The sequence below is a fragment of the Toxorhynchites rutilus genome, chromosome 2 (assembly GCF_029784135.1).
Source record: "Toxorhynchites rutilus septentrionalis strain SRP chromosome 2, ASM2978413v1, whole genome shotgun sequence".
NCBI lineage: Eukaryota > Metazoa > Arthropoda > Insecta > Diptera > Culicidae > Toxorhynchites > Toxorhynchites rutilus.
Window position 1 is genome coordinate 180970087 of NC_073745.1, and position 22496 is coordinate 180992582.

Here is a 22496-nt window from a genome sequence, read left to right on the forward strand (position 1 = left end):
TCGAAGTCTGTGTAGGGAAAAATTCCGATTTGCAGAAATGCAAACGAGTACAAAACTACCCGCTTCTTCTTCTTCTTCAATGGCACTAACGTTCCTAGAGGAACTTCGCCGTCTCAACGTAGTATTACTTGCGTCATTTTTATTAGTACTTAGTTGAGATTTCTATGCCAAATATCACGCCTTGCAATGCATTCTGAGTGGCAAGCTCTATAGAATACGCGTGATCACAGTGCAAGTCGGAGGAAATTTCTTTGACGAAAAATTCCCCCGACCAGAACGGGAATCGAACCCGAACACCCGGCATGTTAGTTATGACGCTAACCACTCGGCCACTGGAGCACTAAAACTACTACCCGCTGCTTGTATCTATTTTGCAAGGCCGATTTCCCCAGGCGCCATGGTTTTGAAGTCTGTGTAAGGGAAACATTCCGATTTGCAAAAGCGCAAACGAGTCCAACATTACCCGTTGATTGCATCTCATTTGCAATGCCAGTTTCCCCAGGCTCCATGTTTTCGAAGTCTGTGTAGGGAAAAATTCCGATTTGCAGAAATGCAAACGAGTACAAAACTACCCGCTTCTTCTTCTTCTTCAATGGCACTAACGTTCCTAGAGGAACTTCGCCGTCTCAACGTAGTATTACTTGCGTCATTTTTATTAGTACTTAGTTGAGATTTCTATGCCAAATATCACGCCTTGCAATGCATTCTGAGTGGCAAGCTCTATAGAATACGCGTGATCACAGTGCAAGTCGGAGGAAATTTCTTTGACGAAAAATTCCCCTGACCAGAACGGGAATCGAACCCGAACACCCGGCATGTTAGTTATGACGCTAACCACTCGGCCACGGAAGCACTAAAACTACTACCCGCTGCTTGTATCTATTTTGCAAGGCCGATTTCCCCAGGCGCCATGGTTTTGAAGTCTGTGTAAGGGAAACATTCCGATTTGCAAAAGCGCAAACGAGTACAAAAGTACCCGTTGATTGCATCTCATTTGCAATGCCAGTTTCCCCAGGCTCCATGGTTTTGAAGTCTGTGATATGGAAACATTCCGATTTGCAGAAATGCAAACGAGTACAAAAGTACCCGGTGCTTGTATCTATTTTGCAATGCCGATTTCCCCTGGCTCCATGGTTTTGAAGTCCGTGTTAGGGAAACATCCATTCATTCCACCGATGGTATCTCGATCATTGCGCAATCATAACTGAGTGGATTTCCGAGCGACACTCGCTTTTATACCGATTGGTGTGGTTTCAATAGCCTGTTTTGATAGCAATTTTGAGGCTATTGAAACAAGTTTTTGGATCAAAAAGTAACAAGTATAGAGCGCGTAGACATTTTATCTTTCGAATGAAGTGTTTATCATACCATTTCGTTCAGTTGTTTAGGAGCTATTAACGCTCAAAATCTCGGTCTCCGGCGTAACGCTTTCGTTTTCGAAACTTTGATTTTACACCCCGGTATAGAAATGAAAGACGTAGTCCTACGTCAAAATCGTTTTTGTCTGTAGAGAAAATATAAAATCTGTATTGCGGATTTTGCACCTGGTAAGAACTTTGCGTTAGAATTAGGCACGAAATAATAATTGCATACTTGCAGTAAAGTGTAAATATTCTGCTCATCCATTTTTTCAAGCTCTTTACCACTAAAACCACTTGCGAGTGGTTTTCTAAATGAGTCTATTTTTCAATTTTCCGGACTATGCAAACTTTTTGTACACTTTTTTGCACACAGGTCTACTTTGATAAAAAATGTTAAATATCTTATATTGAAGGTTTTAGATATACAGAGAATTATGCCAAATAAAAAAAAAACATTTCAAAATGTATTTTCAAGGAAAACCGACGGAAAGAGTTAATTTTGTTTTGTTCGCGTTATAAACAATCAAATGATTGATTTATTGATTACACTTCTCTTCTAACAAATGATTGAGTTTCACAATTGTTGCGTAAAATGATCAAGCATTAGCAAATTAGTTTCTTTTTCTCTTGTGGTGTTCCCTCAACTTGCATGTATTTGCAATGCCAATTTCCCCAGACCCCTTGCTTTGTTAGGGAAACCGTACATCGGGCCAATCAAAACGGGGTAGTTGTGGCGTTTAGATAGCGCTTGACATTTTACCGTTATTCATTTCCTTATCTAAGGAAAAATAACATTTTATCAATTGTGATAGATGCGTAGAAATATTTCCAATCAATTGATGAAAACATCTTTCCGATCTATTAGGAAATGTTCGAGTTATAAGCATTCAAAATCTTTCATGTTTACCCCCCATATATTTCGGTTAGACGTAGTCCTACGTCAAAATACTATATTTTTAAGATTGCTGCAGAGGAGTTTCATATATTGGCCAACCTTGTACTATATTTTTAAGAATCTTGATTCACACAGTTTGTGATTTTGGCAGTTCTCGAGAGTGACAGTGACAGATTATGAGAAAATTTTGCGACCCGGACATGTTTGACGCTGGGACATGCTGTGTATTAGTATATGGATACCCTAATGGTGCGTTGACACTAGTACATATTGGGCGACCTTTAAAAAATGTCGATCTTGAGGGAAAACGATTCTCTAAACGGCATAGGTATTGATTGACTGATTTAACCAGAGAATCTATCCTTTTTAAAGCCTCTTAAAAATAAAAAAGAAGAATTTCGACGTGGGACTATGTCTAACCGGAATATATGGAGGGTAAAATGAAAACCTAAACACAGAACATGCAGGAAAAAATGAAAGATTTCGAATGCTTATAGCTCGAACATTTCGTACTGGATAGGAGAGATGTTTGCATCACTTGATAGGGAATATTTCTACGCATCTATCGCAACTAACAAAATGTTGTTTTTCATTAGATAAACAATTGAATAACTGTAAAATATTAGGCGTTATCTAAACGCCCTAACTGCATCGTTTTGATTGGCCCGATTTACGGTTTCCCTAACACAGCCATCAAAACCAAGCAGCCTTGGGGAAATCGGCATTGCAAATACATGAAAGTAGGGGGACTTTTGTTCTCATCGAAAAATGTTCCCTAACACAGACTTTAAAACCAAGCAGCGAAATCGGCAATGCAAACACACGAAAGAGCCTAGAGGCGAGTGAACTGAAAAGTTTAAACCCTCTTAAAGCCAAAAAGAAGAAAAAGAACACACGAAAGTAGGGGGAGCTTTTATTCCCACCGAAATGTGTTCCCTAATAGAGATTTCTAAACCAAGGTGCCTGGAGAAATCGGTATTTCAAATTCATGCAAGTCGGGGGTATTTTTGTTCCGACTGGAATGTGTTTCCCTAACACAGACTTCAAATCCATGAAGCGTGGGGAAATCGGCATTGCGAATTCATACAAATCGGGGGTATTTTTGTTCCGATTGAAATGTGTTTCCCTAACACAGACTTCAAAACCGAGGTTTCTGGGGAAATCGGCTCTGCAAATAAATGCAAACTGCGAGTACTTTTGTCCTCGCTTGCCTTTGTGCAGAGTGGAATATGTCTGTCCTAACATGATCTTCTAAACTTAGGAACCTGGGAAAATCATGCAGCCATTAGAAGCGAATGAACTTCCCAGTTTCAAGCAAATTCGAGATTCGAGAAGTATGTACACTTTTGGGATGTAAACTTCAGAGGGAAATGTAAAATAAAATAATCGTTTGATAATTTTTTTTTGTCTTTATTGGAAAGATTTTCAGCCTTAGGCTGGTTCATCAAACGTTTGATAATTCTTCCGTACATATATTTTGTTCTAGTCATCATACAAAACGTAAAAGGTCCGTCATTAAATTTACTTGTAACGAAGAACAATCAATCACAATAAATGAATTGACTTTACACGGCATTTGTTCATTTTTGACGTAGGACTACGTCTAACCGGAAGATATAGGGGGTGAAATGGAAATCTAGGCACTGAACAAGTAGGAAAAAATGCAAGATTTAGAACGCTTATAACTCGAGCATTTCTCAATAGATCGCAAAGGTTTTTGCATCAATTGATAGGAAATATATCTACGCTTCTATCATTATGAATAACATTTAATTTTTCTTGAGATAAATAATTGAATAAATGTGAAATATCAAACATTGTCAAAATGCACTATGTGCCCATTTTTGATTGGTCCATTTTGTGCTCCTCAAATCGTACCGACCAAACCGGGCAACCAGAGCAGCAACGAAAAAGAATGAAGCACGATTGTAAAGGAAAAAGAAAAAATGAACGAAACATTGGTCGCAGTCTCACACATGTGTAATTCTCGAGCCAGCCAGTCAGCTTAAAAATCCCCGCTCCGCTGCCGTAACGATCATTCTCATTCAAACCGTACACCACATCGGTTCGCATCACAACACATCAACAAACCAACCCAAGCAGCCATGTCTGGACATGGTAAAGGAGGAAAAGTGAAAGGAAAGGCAAAATCCCGCTCGAACCGTGTTGATCTGGAGTTCCCCGCAAGGCCCCGCAAGCTAGGCCGAGCGCGTTAGTACCAGTGCACCAGTCCACCTAGCCACCACCTGCATGTGAATCCAACGAGCGAACAAATCGTAATGAATGTATTTTTTTGCCATCGCTCCCTTTTAACGCTCATTTGTTCGTCTCGTTGGACTCGCCCCTCTGGCTGAGTCTGCAGATTTGTCTCTATCCTGTGAGCGTGTACCGCTAGAGTATAAAACACGCGGACCCCAAAAAAATATCTTATTTTCTTTCAAACCGTAAACCCGTAAATCGGCATTGTGGACGTAACAAAGGAGGACAAGTTAAGGGAAAGGCAAATTCTCACTCGAACCGTGCAGGTCTCCAGTTCCCTGTTGGTCGCATTCACTGATTGCTCCGCAAGGGTAACTAGGCCGAACGGATTGGTGCCGGAGCACCAGTATACCTAACAACGATTATAGAGTTTCGGCCGTCGGAGTGCTCGAGTTGGCTTGCAAAGCTACTCACGACAATCAGAAAACCCGCATCAAGAACAGAGCAGCTTCGGTTCGGCGCTCATCAAGGCAACAATTAGTTTCAGTGAGTGGCAAAGTGTTTCTCCGACACGTCGTATTAAATGTAATTTACTGAACAACATGTCACAAGCTGGATGGGAAGAAATTTTCCAACTGTGAAAGCTGTGGCGAGTGGCAAACGCAATAGCTAACCAGGAAGGTTTAACCGAACAAGATGGGAATATCGAGTGATAACAAAAACACAACACCAAAGGTTCTTTTCAGAACCATCAACATATTCATAAAGAGTAAACAGTAAACTAATCCATTTTTCAGGTAGATAGGTAGGTATTCACGTAGGAGAAGAAAATAAAACAATATATTTAAAATATATATTTAACAAAAGCTGTCCCCTTTGTATAGTCCTACGTCACTCCGGTTATGTCCCCGACATTACCCACCCGTCTTTTTTCACTCACAGAGCAAATATATTGAACTCAATTGAATTTGGAAACTGTTTCATTCAATCAAGAATTTAATCAATACAAACGAATGATTGCTAAGCTTAGGTAGTTCCACGTGAACCTTGCGGTTATATCATAGATATAACCCACTCATTTTTTGACGTAGGACTACGTCTAACCGGAAGATATAGGTGGTGAAATGGAAATCTAGGCACTGAACAAGTAGGAAAAAATGCAAGATTTGGAACGCTTATAACTCGAACATTTCTCAATATATCGCAAAGGTTTTTGCATCAATTGATAGGAAATATATCTACGCATCTATCATAATGAATAACATTTCATTTTTCTTGAGATAAATAATTGAATAATTGTGAAATATCAAGCATTGTCAAAATGCACTATGTGCCCATTTTTGATTGGTCCATTTTGTGCTCCTCAAATCGTACCGACCAAAACGGGCAACCAGAGCAGCAGCGAAATAGAATGAAGCACGATTGGGAAGGAAAAAGAAAAAAAAAATGAACGAAACATTGGTCGCAGTCTCACACATGCGTAATTCTCGAGCCAGCCAGTCAGCTTAAAAATCCCCGCTCCGCTGCCGTAACGATCATTCTCATTCAAACCGTACACCACATCGGTTCGCATCACAACACATCAACGAACCAACCCAAGCAGCCATGTCCAGACATTGTAAAGGAGGAAAAGTGAAGGGAAAGGCAAAATCCCGCTCGAACCGTGTTGATCTGGAGTTCCCCACAAGGGTAGCTAGGCCGAGCGCGTTAGTACCAGTGCACCAGTCCACCTAGCCGGCGTTATATAGTTTCGGCCGCCGAAGTGATCGAGTTAGCTGGCAAAGCTGCTCGCGACGATAAGAAAACCCGCATTCAGAACAGAACACATTCGGTTCGGTGGACATCAAGACAACAGGCAGTTGCAGCGAGTGGCGAGTGGCAAACGCAATCGCAAAACGGCAGCTGGTAGCAGAAGAAAAAAGTTTGTTCTGTATACAATCTGCTTTGGTGGCAAATCCAGAACAAGGCGGCATCGAGGGCGTTCGAAATGGTTTTTTTCAAAACCACGAGTACAAAGTTTTCTAAATTGGAACCATTCCATAAAACAAGGCGCTTATCAGGGCCATTAAACCTTTCAAAAAAGAGTTTACGAAATACAGTTCAATGCTTTCTAAAATAATATCCAAAATAATAATAAAACACAAATTGATTTCTTCATAATTTGTTTGCCAGGATCTGATGAGTATGTGAATTTGGCAGTTGTTCTGAGCTTATTGATAGTTGGGGACTTTCCTGATTATTCAATTTTCACCAATTCTTAAATTGTTTCCAGATTGAAAGTACAGTAATTTACAATTATTTCGACATTTAGCTAATTGGACGGACATGTAATGCGACATATTTAGTTGGACATTTTTGTAAACATAGAAATCCAAATTATGACCCCACATTGAAAGTCGACACTTTACCACTGTCATCGCAAATGTTCAATTACAGGTTAAAATTACCTCCAATCCGACACTGAGTAGTGGTAATGCAACGTGTCATTGAATGTAATTTACTGTACAACATGTCACAAAGCTGGATGGAAAAAAAATTTCCAACTGTGAAAGCTGTGGCGAGTGGCAACAAATCGCTAAACAGGAAGGTTTAGCCGAACAAGATGGGGATATCGAGTGATAACAAAACAATAAACTCTTTAGATTGAAGATAATTTTGTGATCCTGAAAAGGACCCTTTTTAGCCTGCATGTGAATCCAACGAGCGAACAAATCGTAATGAATGTATTTTTTTTGCCATCGCTGTCTTTTAACGCTCATTCGTTCGTCTCGTTGGACTCGCCCCTTTGGCTGAGTCTGCCGATTTGTCTCTATCCTGTGAGCGTGTACCGCTAGTATATAAAACGCGCGGATCCCAATAAAATATATCATTTTCTTTCAAACCGTAAACCAGTGTGGTTGTACGGCATCGTTTAACATCGCATCGCATCAACGGATTGGTGCCGGAGCACCAGTATACCTAATAGCGGTTATAGAATTTTGGCCGCCGGAGTGCTCGAGTTGGCTTGCAAAGCTGCTCACGACAATAAGAAAACCCGCCTGCAGAACAGAGCCCATTTGGTTCGGTGGCAACAACTAGTTTCAGCGAGTGGCAACCGCAATCGCAAAACGGCAGCAGGTAGAAGAAAGAAAAAGTTTGTTTATACAGACTGCTTTGGTGGCAAAACCAGCCACCGTAAAACACGGCGCTTTTCAGGGCCATTATACCATTCAAAGAAGAGTTATTAGAAGTTTTTCACAATACCAATGCATTCTAAAGTGACATAATATGACATAAATAATAAAAACTGTTTTTTTTGTTTATGCTTGTTCTTGAACTTATTGGTGCTTGGGGTTTTTTAAATTGATCATTCAGTTTTCACAAACCCATGTATGGTTTCCGAATTAAAAGTGGCTTCAAATTACAACACATTGTATGCAGGATGGCATTAACGAATTTTCTCGGTAGCAAGAACTGCTTTCTTTAGTTGATAACTGATGTTGAAAATTGACTGACGTTACATCTGCATTGCATAGAGAAATAACTAAGGAGCAACACGATGAACTATGTATTTCCTGCTGCTCTGTTCTTATTTTAAAGGACTTTAATCCAAAGGTCATCCGTCCCTGTATTTACTGTTGGTTTTTCAGAACGCTTATAGCTCGTTTATTTCTCGACAGATCGTAGAGTTCGTCTCAGTTCAACCTCAGTTCTTTTTCATTTTTATTTACTTTGTTTGCGGAGACTACACATCTTACAATTCATTCGTCTCCGAAACCACAGATTAAGGTACGGTAATGTGCTCAATAGTGAAATATATGATAGTGAACGAGCTGATGACCACCTATGCATTCCCTATCACAGCCATCATTTTGATTGTACGATATGTGTATACGCCGAAAGATGCCCGACGTTGAACATTTAATAAGTACAAAGCTTTCAGAAAAAAATCAAGAAGCAAGTTTGTAAAAAAAAAACGCAAAAACACAACACCAAAGGTTCTTTTCAGAACCCCCAACATGTTCATAAAGAGTAAACAGTAAACTAATCCATTTTTCAGGTAGATAGGTAGGAATTCACGTAGGAGAAGAAAATAGAACAATATATTTAAAATATATATTTAGCAAAAGCTGTCCCCTTTGTATAGTCCTACGTCACTCCGGTTATGTCACCGACATTACCCACCCGTCTTTTTCTTTTCCATTTTATCTTCTCATTCTACATGAGTGTCGTCTTTTCTTTAAACAAGAAATAAAATATCATATTTCTATTCAAAAATCAAAAGCAAAATCATGTTTTTCTGATCCCGTCAGCATTTGTAAGTCGTAGTCGTAGGAAACTCAAACTGACAAGCTTAATGATGCGATTCAAATGTTGAAGGCATGTTTACGAAAAAATTCGGGTGGATTTTGGTAAAATTAAAATCGATATACACTGGAAAACAAATTTACAAAAAAAAGTAGTTTTTCGAAAAAAGTGTATGGATCATTGTTTGACAGTGCAATTAAGAACCAAATAGAAGAGTATTTTCGAGTGAATAGTTTGCAATATAAAGATAAGTTAGAGGCGAATGAACTGAATGAATTAACGAATGGTAAGCGTTACAATCACCTGAACACACTTCATGAGAGGGTGATAAACAACTCTTCGGTGATGAACCCATTCTATATTGCTCTAAGGCAATACGTACACAAACTAGTCTTGGAAATGAGTATTTCCTGTTCAATTACAAAATGATACACCTGCTGAAAGTATAGCTAGACAACAGTTGGATATTTGGAATGGGAAAATATGAATTGACATATCATCACAACATCAATAAATTCCGTAAAGTTACAGCTACTCCCGAAGTTTTTCAAAATAATCATAAAAATCATCATCAGTGCGCTCAGTGCCATCAATTTAAAGTGGAAGTTGTGAATTGTAATTGTAAAAGACACCAGACTTTCAGCGAAAGTTGATGAATAATCACGACGAAGCTACAATTTTGAATGGAAAATTCAGAGACGGAAGATATACCGGAAACCATTCAAAATAAGACGTTTGCTGTATCCGAAGCGACTTGTCTTTGCAATGAGAATAAACAAATCATATGGACAACGATAGGAGTAAAGATTGTACTCAAAAAACATGCAACATACCCTTTTGTGTATAACTTTCTGTTGCAGGGTAAAGATGAAATTTTGTGTGAAGCTAGTTTAAAATGCAATGTTTACATGTGCAAAATTTGACATAATCTGTTATGTGGTTATCGAGATGATATCCAAGCAAGAAGTGCTTCGACAAAATCCCGTGCCAGGAAGCTGTACAGCGAGTGGTTGGTGCAGCCAAAATGCATCGTGATGGGCGTACATTAAATCGGACGCTAACCAGATCCCCGGCCTGGAGTTTGTCATCGGCAAGTCCCGCCTGGATGTTCCGGAAAGGAAGATCGACAAATTTTTCAAAAAGTACTTGGTGTGGCCGCGGCAAATTCAGCAAGCCGTACATGGCGACCGGTACCATCAACGGCCAGCCGCCTTTGCTCCGATCCCACAAAGATGACACACGGTTTTGACCGGATCCGGATCTACCAACGATGTTGTTTTTGTGCAGACGGAGGTAAAACCGTTAAAACTTTGCTCAATGGAAAAATTCTGGGCGACTATGAAGGACCAGGACCAAGATTTGAAGAAAGTGTGATAGGAAGTGTGTTAGAAAGATGGCGCAAGTGTTGTACTGGAATTGATGGGTAGTGTTAAATTCAGGGTGCGGTCATTGAGCCTAGCAGCTTATGGAATTCTTCCGTGCCGATAGAATTCCATAAGCTGCTATCTGGAAGCGTAAAAATCGATTTTATTGGAGAACGTTCGAAAGAATTCTTAGCAAGATTTCGAGAAAAAAACGAGTTTTGACTTACTTATAACTCGGATTTCTGGTAATGAAAGAAGCAAATTATTTAAAAATAAATTACTTTATGTTTTTGGGGTCGTTCAATTTTTTAAGATTATAAGTTACACGAAAAAATTAAGAAGGAAAATTCAAATTTTCCGATTTTTCACACTTGGATCCCCTTAATCTCTTTCCTCAATTTTCATTAGACATCCCATTCCCATTATGTATTTGCTTCAGTGATTATAAAATTATTGGTCCTATTTATTTATAGAATGAATTCAATTCTGATTCAGCAATTCATAAACGATTAGTAAGTGAACCGAGTAAGTCGAGTGAAGTCGTTTAACAATCACTTTGTCGTTAGCTATTAGTTTGTAGAAGTTTTCCTCGAATTCAGACTGTGGATATTCTACCCACCCTCAAAAACTCCACCCTCCACCCACCCTTTCAACCCTCATGAGGAAATAGTTTTCAATAATCAAGCAACAAGAACAAGATTTACCTGTAATTCGGCTTCTGAAACATCGATCTCTCCTCGGTATACAAACTCAATTATAAACTGCAGGTCTGAGAAACATATATCCGCTGGTAGGATAATCGTTGGATGCTTGCACGGATTGTCCAATAGTATTTTTTGAAAGTATGCAGAACATGCGGAAAGCACTACCTAAAATGGAATCATTATGATAATTTTTCCAGCGAATAAAGTTTGATTGCGATCATCGACCTAAACTTACCTTGTGTGCTTTCAGTGAATTGTACTCGCATGCTAAGGTGACATCGACAAAAGATTGGGTCTCCAGCAGCTCATGAAACACCGAGGTCATGTTCGACTGATAGTTATTCCATCGTAAGCTAAAATACTGATGCGACGATCGAGTCCCTTTCGAATAAGGCGGCGTTGAAGGATATGTGGTAGACGTTGTTGTCGTCGCTTTGGTATCCATATTTTTGGTATAGGTTTTGGATATTTTATAGTATTCTTCCGATACTGAAATTGTCGTGTTACGACTTCTGGAAAGAAGATGGAAGAAACTTTTTGGATGAATCAAATGAAATCGTGAAATGATTTTTATCTATATATAAATAAAAATGAAAAGCCAAAAGTGTTGATAAGCGGAAAACCCGAGGAAGGGATGGACCGATTTGAGCTATCTTTATTTTTTACTATTCTCTGTACCGAACATGTATTCCATGCATCAGAGAAACATGCTATTTGCAAGTGATTGAAGAATCTTGAACGAGAATTGCGTCTGAAAATAAGTTTATAATATAATGATAAATTTTGGTAGAAGTCACCCGGGTGACGTCTTTAGAGAACCCCTATTGAACTGACAGGAGCGACATATCGAGTATCCCACTGACAGTTCTGCTTGTAATTTTGCGATCCTAGCATCAATCATAGCACCCGGCTGGTAGAAGTATTAGGAAATTCATAGTGAAAGGGAAGTGTAAAGGATCCAAGGATAATTAATCAATGGAGAGTTCCGCATTTGGACCTACGCTTAGTAAGAAAACGTGGATATTTGAAAGTATTTATATCAAAAACACAATTTTGGGCGGGACGAAGTTCGCCGGGTCAGCTAGTATAAAATATTAATATTTTTTATTTATTGTGTAATGGTACAAAATGATTTCTCGAAGTTTCACGCTTACTCTGTCAATCACAGGACAGTAGAAATATGATGAATTGATAGGTATTAAAGAGTGCCCTGAACAAAAAGACAATCTAATGTTAAAATCAAGGCCCTTATACGAATGTATAACAGGTGAAGTAACATCATTACTTCAATAAGAAGGGGATTACGGATCGTGGAGCGGAGGTTGTTCGTTTTGTTATCAAAGAGAAATTATGATCATGGTTTGTCTACTTCTGATCCGAAAAATGATCATGGTTTGTCCGGTTTTAGGAATCACCATTTGTGAATGAAGAAATTCGAATTTCAAGTAGATGTTGCATTTCTCATTGCTTGAGTTTACTGTCATCATATTGATCCATTCATAACTCAAGCTTTCTTCAGAATACTTCCTTTTCTTGGACTTGTTAAAGGTGAACAGTACTCAGCACAGAGAAACTTTATGTCTGCTACGCGCGAAAGACAAACTTAAGCAAACTGCAGAGCGCCAAGCGGCTACCATAGTAATGTGGACAAACCAACACTGCCCCCCTCTTTAAGGGGGAGCTGCAATATAAATGAAATACAAATTCCTACATAACTCCAAAACTAATCAAGCAAATGGAGCCAAATTTAGCATGCGAAGGTTTTAGGGGACACGAAACGTTCTATGGTGAATACACACTTCTCCTCTCCCTATGAGAGGGGTGGTACTGCCATACAAATGAAGCATACATTTCTGCATACTTCATGAACTAATCAAGCAAACGGAACCAAATTTGGCATGTGGAAATTTTAGGGAGCAAGAAACATTTCTAAGGTGGTTCAACACTCCTCCCAACTTTCTAAGGGGGAGCTGCCATAGAAATGAAACATAAATTTCTGCATAACTCGAGAACTAATCAAACAAATGGAACTGAATTTGGCATATGGCGGTTTTAGGGAGCAATAACTGTTTTTATGGTGGCTTGACACTCCTTTCCCCTCTCTAAAAGGGCGAAGGGGACGGTGTTGAACAACTCGAGAGCTAATCAAACAAATGGAATCAAACTTAGCATATATATGTTTTAGGGATCGATACACGTTTCTATGGTAGTTCGACACTCCGCTCCCTCTCTAAAGGGGGGCTCCCATACAAATGAAACACAAATTTCTGCATAACTCGAGAACTAATCAAGCAAATTGAACTATATTTGGAATGTGGAGGTTTTAGGGGGCACGAAACGTTTCTATGGTGGTTCGACACACCTACCCCCTCTCTAAGGGCATGGGGGCTGCCATACAAATGAAACATAAACTTCTGCATAACTCGAGAACTAATCAAATGGAGCCTAATTTGAGTACGCCAAATGTTTCTCTGATGGTATGACACCCCTTCCTCTTCTGGGAAGGAGAAGGGGTCCCATAAAAATAATGCACATATTTCAACCAAACATGACAATTGAAAATTTTCGGAAAACTCTGAAGGAAAAAGGGAAAATTCGAAAAATTCAATCCGCATGTGTTCTACAATTACATATTGACAAGCGTTGTTAGTCCATTTGATGTTTGCGGTAACGAAATTGATCTTCGTTCGAAAGTGGAAATGGGTTTTAATGTGATAAAACGCACTACTATATCGTCTTCTGTTTATATAAATAAAAATTGATCACCGAATGTGTTGGTAAGAGCAAAACTCTTGAAGATCAATCAATGAACAGTTCTGCGATTAGACCCATGTACGATCGTTTAGTAAAAAAAGTGAATGTTTGAATGTATTGATAGCAAACAATTTTGAGCAAATCTGGCAAATTTGGCTTGTGATCTTCAACTTTTCCCAGTATATCAAACCCCCTGAGAATTTATCCAGACTAGGATTACTGATTCCAAATTTAAAATAAAGATTTACATTTCATACAAGAATTTCAAATTGTTTACCCCGAAAATTTAAACTTTGAATTACAATTCCAGATTGTCCTAACGTGTTTTCCCAGCAAGGAATTCATCCATATGAGATAAGATCAATCAATGTTATTTCGTGTGTTTTTTACAGTTTCTGACATCGTTTGTGCAAAGAAAATTAACCACACGCATTTGAGGATTTGCAGTCGATCAGCATGAAGGCGCATATCTCTCCATAATGATCAAATTACCAGTCGATAAAAACTCTGCAGTCTGCTGGAGGTCTAAAAGTAAAGAAACACGGATCAAGGATGTCTACGGGTTACGTAGATGTTTTTCATAACAGGTGTTTTTCACTCGACACTATATCAATATATGCTAGTGAAATTTCTGACGTCCATCGCAGTAAATAATGGTGATTGTTTTCATGGAATGGAACTAGATGTTCCCATTTGAATCTGACTCGTATTACTGTTCCATTCCAAATTGTGCGTCAAAATTGAAACTCCTCCAGAAACACTTCAAACTGCACGATGTACCACAAATCTTCGCCGCTTGCTTTAGCGATTGAACGCGGACAATCGATTTTCCAGAGTATATTTCTTTTCAAGCGAATAACTACAAAAGGTTTGAAAACACAAAATTTACATGAAATATAACTATCATCAACGATACAGCGATACATAATTTGATTGGAGTATAAACACTAAACATATGTTAAAATTTCCAAACAACTACGTCCTCAAAACTGCGGACACGAAAATGAAAACAATAAACCGTGAAATAGAAAATAATTGCACATTTTCTTATCAATCAGAGGAACGTACATCCCCATAATCTCACGCAAACGAAACAGAATCCATTATTTGCGTTCGTGGAACGAGCGAAAACTGCAGAGATTCGATGGATCAGAAAATTAATGTTCGCTTACTTCCAACACACAATTCTCTCTCTCTCGTAGTTATATGCAAATTTGTCCAAGGCTAGCTTTTGAGATGGTATGAATTCAAAAATTCCTATTAGTATATTCTAAGCGTGTCATAACACACCACCCCTCGATAATTCCCACCAAAAACATTTAAATTACTTAAGCTTACATGATTTTCTTACGCATCCTCCCAATGAATGATACACTATCGATATAAAAATTGTAAAAAAAAGTTCAAGCCTCCTGAAAGCTCGCGCGAAAAATCAAGACTAAGGCAGGAAAACTTCTATGCGTGAAGCTTAAACCAGTTGAAACTGTTGGAACGCAAATCAAGCAAGAATATAGGAATGTTCAACTAAACAACCCCGTCAAGGCGTCGTCGTCAACTCGACACGTAAGATCTTTCGGTGTGTGGGAGACGCGGCTATGAATGTAGTTGATGAAAATATGGCCTTAGTACACGACTGGAGCGCGATGTAGTTAGTAGTCGTGCCTACTAATGAAAGCAATTTCGTGTTTTCCGACTAGCTGCTGAGCGTGTAGGGAATAGTACAAAATATCAGCAGCCTTAACTGCACAAGCAGAGAGAAGCAATAAAACTAGAAGCACACATATCGTCACTAACAAATATACTAATTAATAACGAACATGAGTCACCACCACCATACGATAGGCTCGTAAAAGTTGAACACGAAAAAATCAGGACACAACGAAAATTCTGAGTAAAAAATCTAATGTTCACTGGATTACATTCAGTGTATACAGAATCATAGTAGGCATTTGATGTCAGGATAAGTTCAACCTATCAATTATTTACATCGCTCGCAAAGAAAATTCCGGGCCAACCACTCGTGAGTTTATTAAGCGGTTGTATTATTACAAATCCACAAATCAGGAAGATGTCATGTAATAATTAGCTGAACTTCTAACCATCCACAGAGAATCCGCAAGTGGTATTTTTTTTATTTTTTCATTAGAGTTTTCTTTTTAGGGTAGCTCAAAAAAGTTTTTTTCCCTTCTATCCAAAAATGACTTTTTTTTTAAATATATAAGAATAGTAGAAGTTTCGTAATCCTATTTTCAGAAAGCAAGATTGCAAAATGAAAAAGAGGTCAATTTGTCGAAAAGATTCCTCGTATGGTAAGCAATCTCCAGCTGTGGATTGAAAAAGGGATGCTTTCGTAACTTTTGGAACCTTAAACCAATAAATTTATTAAAATGAGTGCCTCTCGAATAGTTTGCCGCCCATTTTCTGGTCCGACCAGGTAAGCTATTTTTTTTTTTTTATTAATTCGTTTATTTTTACAGGCTCAGTTACTTAAGTTTAAAGGAGCCGAATTCTTAAATATAATTTTAAAACTATATACATAAACAATTTTCTTAGATCTATGGTTAGTAAGGTGGAAAACCGATTACTCGCGGTGTACTCGAGTTTAGGAGGGTGACATATTTTTAGGAGAAGGATGGGATATAAGGAAATTGTAACAATGTTGATGAACACTCATTTCTTAAATCTATTCGTATATCTATAGTGTATTTACATTTCAACTTGTTCTACTATTTATAGCAAGGGGACGAATTACCCGCAAAGGAAGGAAAGGAGGGTATAAGGATGTAGGGACAATCACACACGAAGATCTATAGCTTTAAGGAAAACATATATATGGGACATGTAATCAAGGTCTAACCGAGCCAACACATCTCTCACCGGCACATTGGGCTGCCTTCCTCTAGCCCGAAGGGAGTTTTCTAAATTCGATCTGGCAACAAGATACACCTCACACGCCCAAACAACGTGTTCGATGTCGTGGTAACCTCGGCCACAAATGCAGAGATTGCTACCGGCCAGATTGAAACGAAAGAGTAACGCGTCTAACGAACAGTGATTGGACATGAGTCGGGAGAAGGTGCGAATAAAGTCCCGACTCAAGTCTAGACTTTTGAACCACGGTTTGAGGCTAACCTTAGGGATAATCGAGTGAAACCACCGGCCCAATTCATCTTCATTCCACTTGCGTTGCCAGTTAGCGATGGTATTTTTGCGGACTAAAGAATAAAATTCATTGAAGGCGATTTGACGCTGATAAATATCGCCTTCAATTGCACCTACCTTTGCTAATGAGTCAGCCCTCTCATTACCCGGAATGGAGCAATGTGAAGGGACCCAGATAAAGGTAATGACATAACAGCGTCTGGATAAAGCACTCAAAATTTCTCGTATTCTCTCAAGGAAGTACGGCGAGTGCTTTTCCGGCCTCACTGAACGGATAGCTTCGACAGAGCTAAGACTATCCGTTACAATGTAATAGTGTTCAACAGGTCGTGAGGCGACGCTGTCCAGCGCCCAATGAATTGCTGCCAATTCAGCAATATACACTGAGCAAGGATTCTGAAGACTGTGTGAGGTGCTAAAAAATTCGTTGAACACTCCAAATCCTGTGGACTCGTTTATAGTGGACCCATCAGTAAAGTACATATTATCACAATTGATACCCCCATACTTTTCATCGAAGATCGTTGGAGCGATCCTCGATCGTTGGTAATCTGAATATTCATGGATATCTTGCTTCATGGACAGATCAAAATGCACAGAGGAATTGATGTAGTCAAGGAAACAAACACGGTTGGGAATATACGAAGAAGGATCAACCTGCATGGAGATGAATTCATGATATGAACTCATGAATCCGGAGTGAAAATTTAGCTCGATCAGCTGCTCAAAATTTCCGATCACCAATGGGTTCATGACCTTACACCGGATGAAGAACCGAAGAGATAATAAATTGAAGCGATCTTTTAGTGGGAGTAGGCCTGCCAAAACCTCGAGACTCATGGTATGCGTTGAGGGCATACATCCCAACGCAATACGGAGACAAAGATACTGAATTCGCTCGAGTTTAATGAGGTGTGTTTTGGCAGCTGATTGAAAACAGAAACTGCCATACTCCATCACTGAGAGAATAGTTGTTCGATACAACATTATAAGATCTTCGGGATGGGCTCCCCACCAGGTGCCGGTAATTGTACGGAGAAAGTTTATTCTTTGCTGGCATTTTTTACTCAGATACCTAATATGGGCCCCCCAAGTACATTTGGAGTCGAACCAGACCCCAAGATACTTGAATGACATAGCATGAGTGATCGGTTTACCCAAAAGTTGAAGCTTTGGTTTTGCTGGTCTATGCTTCCTAGAAAAAACCACCATCTCTGTTTTCTCCGTGGAGAATTCGATCCCTAGCCCAATGGCCCAGGTTGAAAAATTGTTCAAAGTATCTTGTAAGGGTCCTTGCAGGTCGGATTCGTTTGATCCTACGACAGACACCACTCCATCATCTGCAAGTTGTCTTAGGCTGCAATTTTGTGTAAGGCAATTGTCGATGTCGCTTACATAGAAGTTGTACAAAAGGGGGCTTAAACATGAGCCCTGGGGGAGGCCCATGTAAGAGACCCGACTTACTGCCGAATCTCCGTGAGAAAAGTTCAAATGTTTCTCACAAAGCAAGTTATATAACATATTATTCAATAGAGGCGGCAGACCCCGAGAGTGTAATTTGTCCGACAAAACCTCTATTGAAACAGAATCGAAAGCCCCCTTTATGTCCAAGAATACTGAAGCCATTTGTTTTTTTTCGGCGTAAGCCATTTGAATTTCTGAAGAAAGCAACGCAAGACAATCATTCGTCCCCTTGCCCCTGCGGAACCCATATTGTGTATCTGAGAGTAGGCCATTCGTTTCAACCCATCGATCAAGGCGAAACAAGATCATTTTCTCCAACAATTTCCGTATACAAGACAGCATTGCTATTGGGCGGTACGAATTGAAGTCGGACGCGGGTTTTCCGGGTTTTTGAATAGCTATAACTCGTACTTGTCTCCAATCATCTGGAACAATATTATTCTCCAGAAACCGATTGAATAAATTCAACAAGCGATGTTTCGCCACATCAGGGAGGTTTTTCAGCAAGTTGAACTTAATTCTATCCGATCCCGGAGCAGAATTGTTACAAGAAAGCAGAGCAAGAGAGAATTCTACCATCGAAAACTCGGAATCAAGATCGCACCTATCTTGTGGTATATCTCGAACAATTTTTTGCACAGGAGCGGAATCAGGACAAACCTTCCGTGCAAAATTAAAAATCCATCGATGTGAATATTCTTCGCTTTCATTCGTTGAATAGCGATTTCTCATGTTTCGAGCCACTTTCCATAATTTTTTCATTGACGTTTCTCGTGACAAACCTCCCACGAAATTTCGCCAATAAGCACGTTTTTTCCCTTTGATTAAGTTTTTAAATTGATCTTCAAGGGCTAAATACGTTTGAAAATTTTCAGGGGTTCCACGTTTCCGAAAAGCTTTAAATGCATTCGATTTTTCTACATAAAGCTTGGAACACTGGCTATCCCACCATAGATTGGGAGGCCTTCGGCGAATAGTGGAACCTGGGATGGGTTTCGTTTGAGCGCGAACTGCGCTGTCATAGATCAAACGAGAAAGGAAGTTATACTCCTCCAATGGAGGTAAGCCATCTCTGGAATTGATGGCTAGAGCAATCGCGTCCGCATATTTTTTCCAGTCAATGTGTCTTGTGAGGTCATATGCCATGTTTATAGATTCAGAAGAATTCGACCCAATGGTGATGGAAATTTTGATTGGCAAGTGATCACTACCGTTGGGGTCCTGGATTACATTCCACTTGCAATCTAACGATAGTGAATTCGAGCAAAGCGAGAGGTCAAGAGCACTTGGGTTAGCAGGAGGTTTAGGTACACGTGTTGTTTCCCCAGTATTCAAAACGGTCATATTGAAGCTGTTACAAAGGTCATAGATCAACGATGAACGATTGTCGTCGTACTGTTCCCCCCAGGCAGTTCCGTGAGAGTTGAAGTCTCCCAAGATCAATCGTGGCTCAGGAAGGAGTGAGCACATGTCAACAAGTTGCTTGCGGCTAACCGCAGCTCTCGGAGGCCAATACAAGCTGACAATACAGAGGTCTTTGCCTCTGATGTTTGCATGACAAGCAACAGCTTCGATCCCTCCAATAGGTGGAAGGTCAATTCGAAAAAATGAGTGGTACTTATTGATCCCCAATAGCACCCCTCCGTATCTGTCATCACGGTCCAAGCGAATAATATTGAAATCGTGGAAAGAGAGATCATCTCGCGAAGAAAGCCAAGTTTCGGACAGAGCAAAAACATCACAATTGGAGTTATGAATTAAAAATTTGAATGTATCCAATTTAGGGATAAGACTACGACAATTCCACTGTAAAACAGTGATATCTCCGACCTCTCTATTTGAATTAGACATCAAGAGAGATAATCATTGCAAGGAGGGGCCATGTTTGCATCAATTGTTGCAAAATTGTCTTTAATACTGGAAGCATTGAGATAACAATGGTTCTGATGGAGTCGGAAACATTAAAACACGTGAAGATTTGATCCACAAGGTCAGACAACTTTATAAATCCCGATTGGGAAGTTGAACTGGACGGAAAAACAGGGACAGTTGGGGTTTTTGATGTCCCCTCGAGTGCTGGGTTGTTCAAAGATGAACTATTCCCACGGAAGCCAGGAGGAACCTGATTTTGCTTGTCCGCTGCACTCGATTTTTTAGGCAAGCTAACAGGGGGTATTACCGGGGGGACTTGTTCTTGAATTTTGGGAGTGGTCACATTTTTGCGCCGGGGATTCCCTTTGAAAATAAACGGTGTGCCCCCGCTAGCTGTGTCCGCTTCCATTTCATCAACTGGCAACGTAGAGAAAACATTGTGTGTGTAGATTGGTTGTTGTTGCTGCTGGGCCAGTGGAGAAGCGCCCTTTAAAATTTCCGCAAATGTGCGTTTCGAGCGTTCCTTTAAAGAGCGCTTCTGTTTCTCCCAGCGACTCTTGTAAGTTTCACAAGCTGAGAGTACATGTGGAGCTCCTCCGCAATATGGACACTTATGCTCAGTCGCACTGCAGGATTCGCCCACATGTTGCTCTCCGCAAGTGGCACAGCGCTCCTTGTTGGCACAATAAGCTGAAGTGTGGCCAACAGACTTGCATTTTTGGCAAGTCATGGGCTTTGGCACGAAGAGTCGCATAGGCAGCCTCAATTTATCCACCATGACGTAGTCAGGGAGGGCGGAACCAGCAAAAGTTACTCGAAACGAGTCGGACGGCGTGAATTTAGTTTCTCCCCCTTCTTGGGAGACTTTCCCTAGTTGGCGGCAGTCCAAGATTTTAACACTCACCAAAGGGAGTTTTTTAAATTTTCCAAATCCTTCTTTTATCATTTTACACGTCAGACCCGTTTCAGTTACCACCCCCGAGATTTCTACGTCATGGGACGGCACGTAGACACGATACTCTAGGGTGAACCTCTGGTCGATCACAATACCGTTTGCATGTTTCCGGTCACTCACGATAACACGCAGTTTGTTCGGTCTAACTTTTAAAATTTCGATCACGGAGGAGTAGTATCTTGTCAGATCTTTCGTGATCTGAATAACATTCAGTGCTTTTCCGTTTGGTTTGGGCCGGAAGAAAACAACCCAGGGACCAGTTCCAGGTGCATCTTCTGGATAAACCTTGACACGGGGAGAGGATACAACAGAAGAGGAAGACGAGGACGAGGTTGGAACTGGCTCGGAAATATCAGAAGAAGGAAATGAAATCGATGGTGGGAGAGGAGGAGTGGGAGTTTTGGGGAGTTCAGGGAGGAGGGAGGAGGCAATTTTTTTCGAGGGGGGCTTGGTAGGATGAGCAGATTCGTCCCCAGACGAACTACATTCTGTAGGAGGGACTCGTTTATGTTTTTTCCCATTTACTTTTTTTGAATTGGTTTCAGAGTCGGAGGTCTCCATTTCTGGAGATCCCTCATCATTCTCCATTATAATCAATGTTCTAACTAATTTTCTAATCTTATATTTATATTTATTTTATATGTACCTCGTTGCACCAAATCGAACGGCAGACCACGTTGATACAGACGAGATGGTGTATCGGCCAATAATGCGATGAATCGGTATACCTCGGTGATAATACGGCAATGCCAGAAAAAACAATGCCGATAATCCGACACCAGCAAAAGGTCACAGCGTCCGCTGTAGCAGCCTTTGTTCTCCGCTGATTGTGGCACTGGTATTCCGCTTTTCCACAGCACGGATCACACGCGACATTCACAAACCCGCTTGGGTGAAAACAAAAGCACTCCACCAGTCACGAAGCCAATAACGGTATTGTTGTAACGGTACAATAGACGCAAACAACTCTACGTCTGGATGCCTCGGAAGCTGGTTAACGAATGTTTTTTATGAGGGTAAGCTATTCAAAATCGATCAAAAAGTGGTACAACGACGATGACGTCGCTGTGGTTACCAAGAAATGAAATCTGGAAAATATTCCGGATCTAAGGCCGATTGAGGAATATTGGATGATTGTGGGAAGCAAAGTGAATAAGGGAAATGGAACGAAGAGCCAAGCTGATACAAAGAATAATTGGAAAAAAGTTAGAGTAACGAGCTACGGTAAAAAGAAAGGCTGAAACAATTGTCTCATCAACTCAGTAATGTATACCCGATAAATTGAAGAATGAAAAATAAAACGCATGATTTAACTCTATCAAGATAATCGCGTCCGACTTTTTTCGTGTTCAACCTCTATGCTACGGAATGTATTGCGTCTCGTATAAACAATTACATTGTAGGTAGATCGAATTGCCCTCCTCATTTATGAAAACGTAATGTTTCAGAATAAATGATTGGACAAAAATAAGTACGGTA

The 22496-nt window shown here is 40.0% G+C and overlaps 1 protein-coding gene across 7 annotated transcripts in view; it reads right to left on the reverse strand.

Annotated features, from left to right (window-relative positions):
- LOC129764250 (polyhomeotic-proximal chromatin protein) overlaps nt 1-22496 on the reverse strand; it is a 149913-nt gene that overhangs the window by 96508 nt on the left and 30909 nt on the right. For 2 of the 7 annotated variants that reach the window (XM_055763158.1, XM_055763155.1), the window contains exons 1-3: nt 14903-15034; nt 11046-11322; nt 10811-10975 (exon numbers count right to left, since the gene is read on the reverse strand). In XM_055763158.1, the coding sequence (XP_055619133.1) occupies nt 10811-10975; nt 11046-11322; nt 14903-14919 (459 nt within the window). In that variant the 5' untranslated portion in view covers nt 14920-15034. Of the gene's footprint in view, nt 1-10810; nt 10976-11045; nt 11323-14632; nt 14656-14902; nt 15035-22496 lie in introns of those variants that run through there. The other 5 variants (XM_055763160.1, XM_055763157.1, XM_055763159.1 and 2 more) reach the window with 5 other exon arrangements.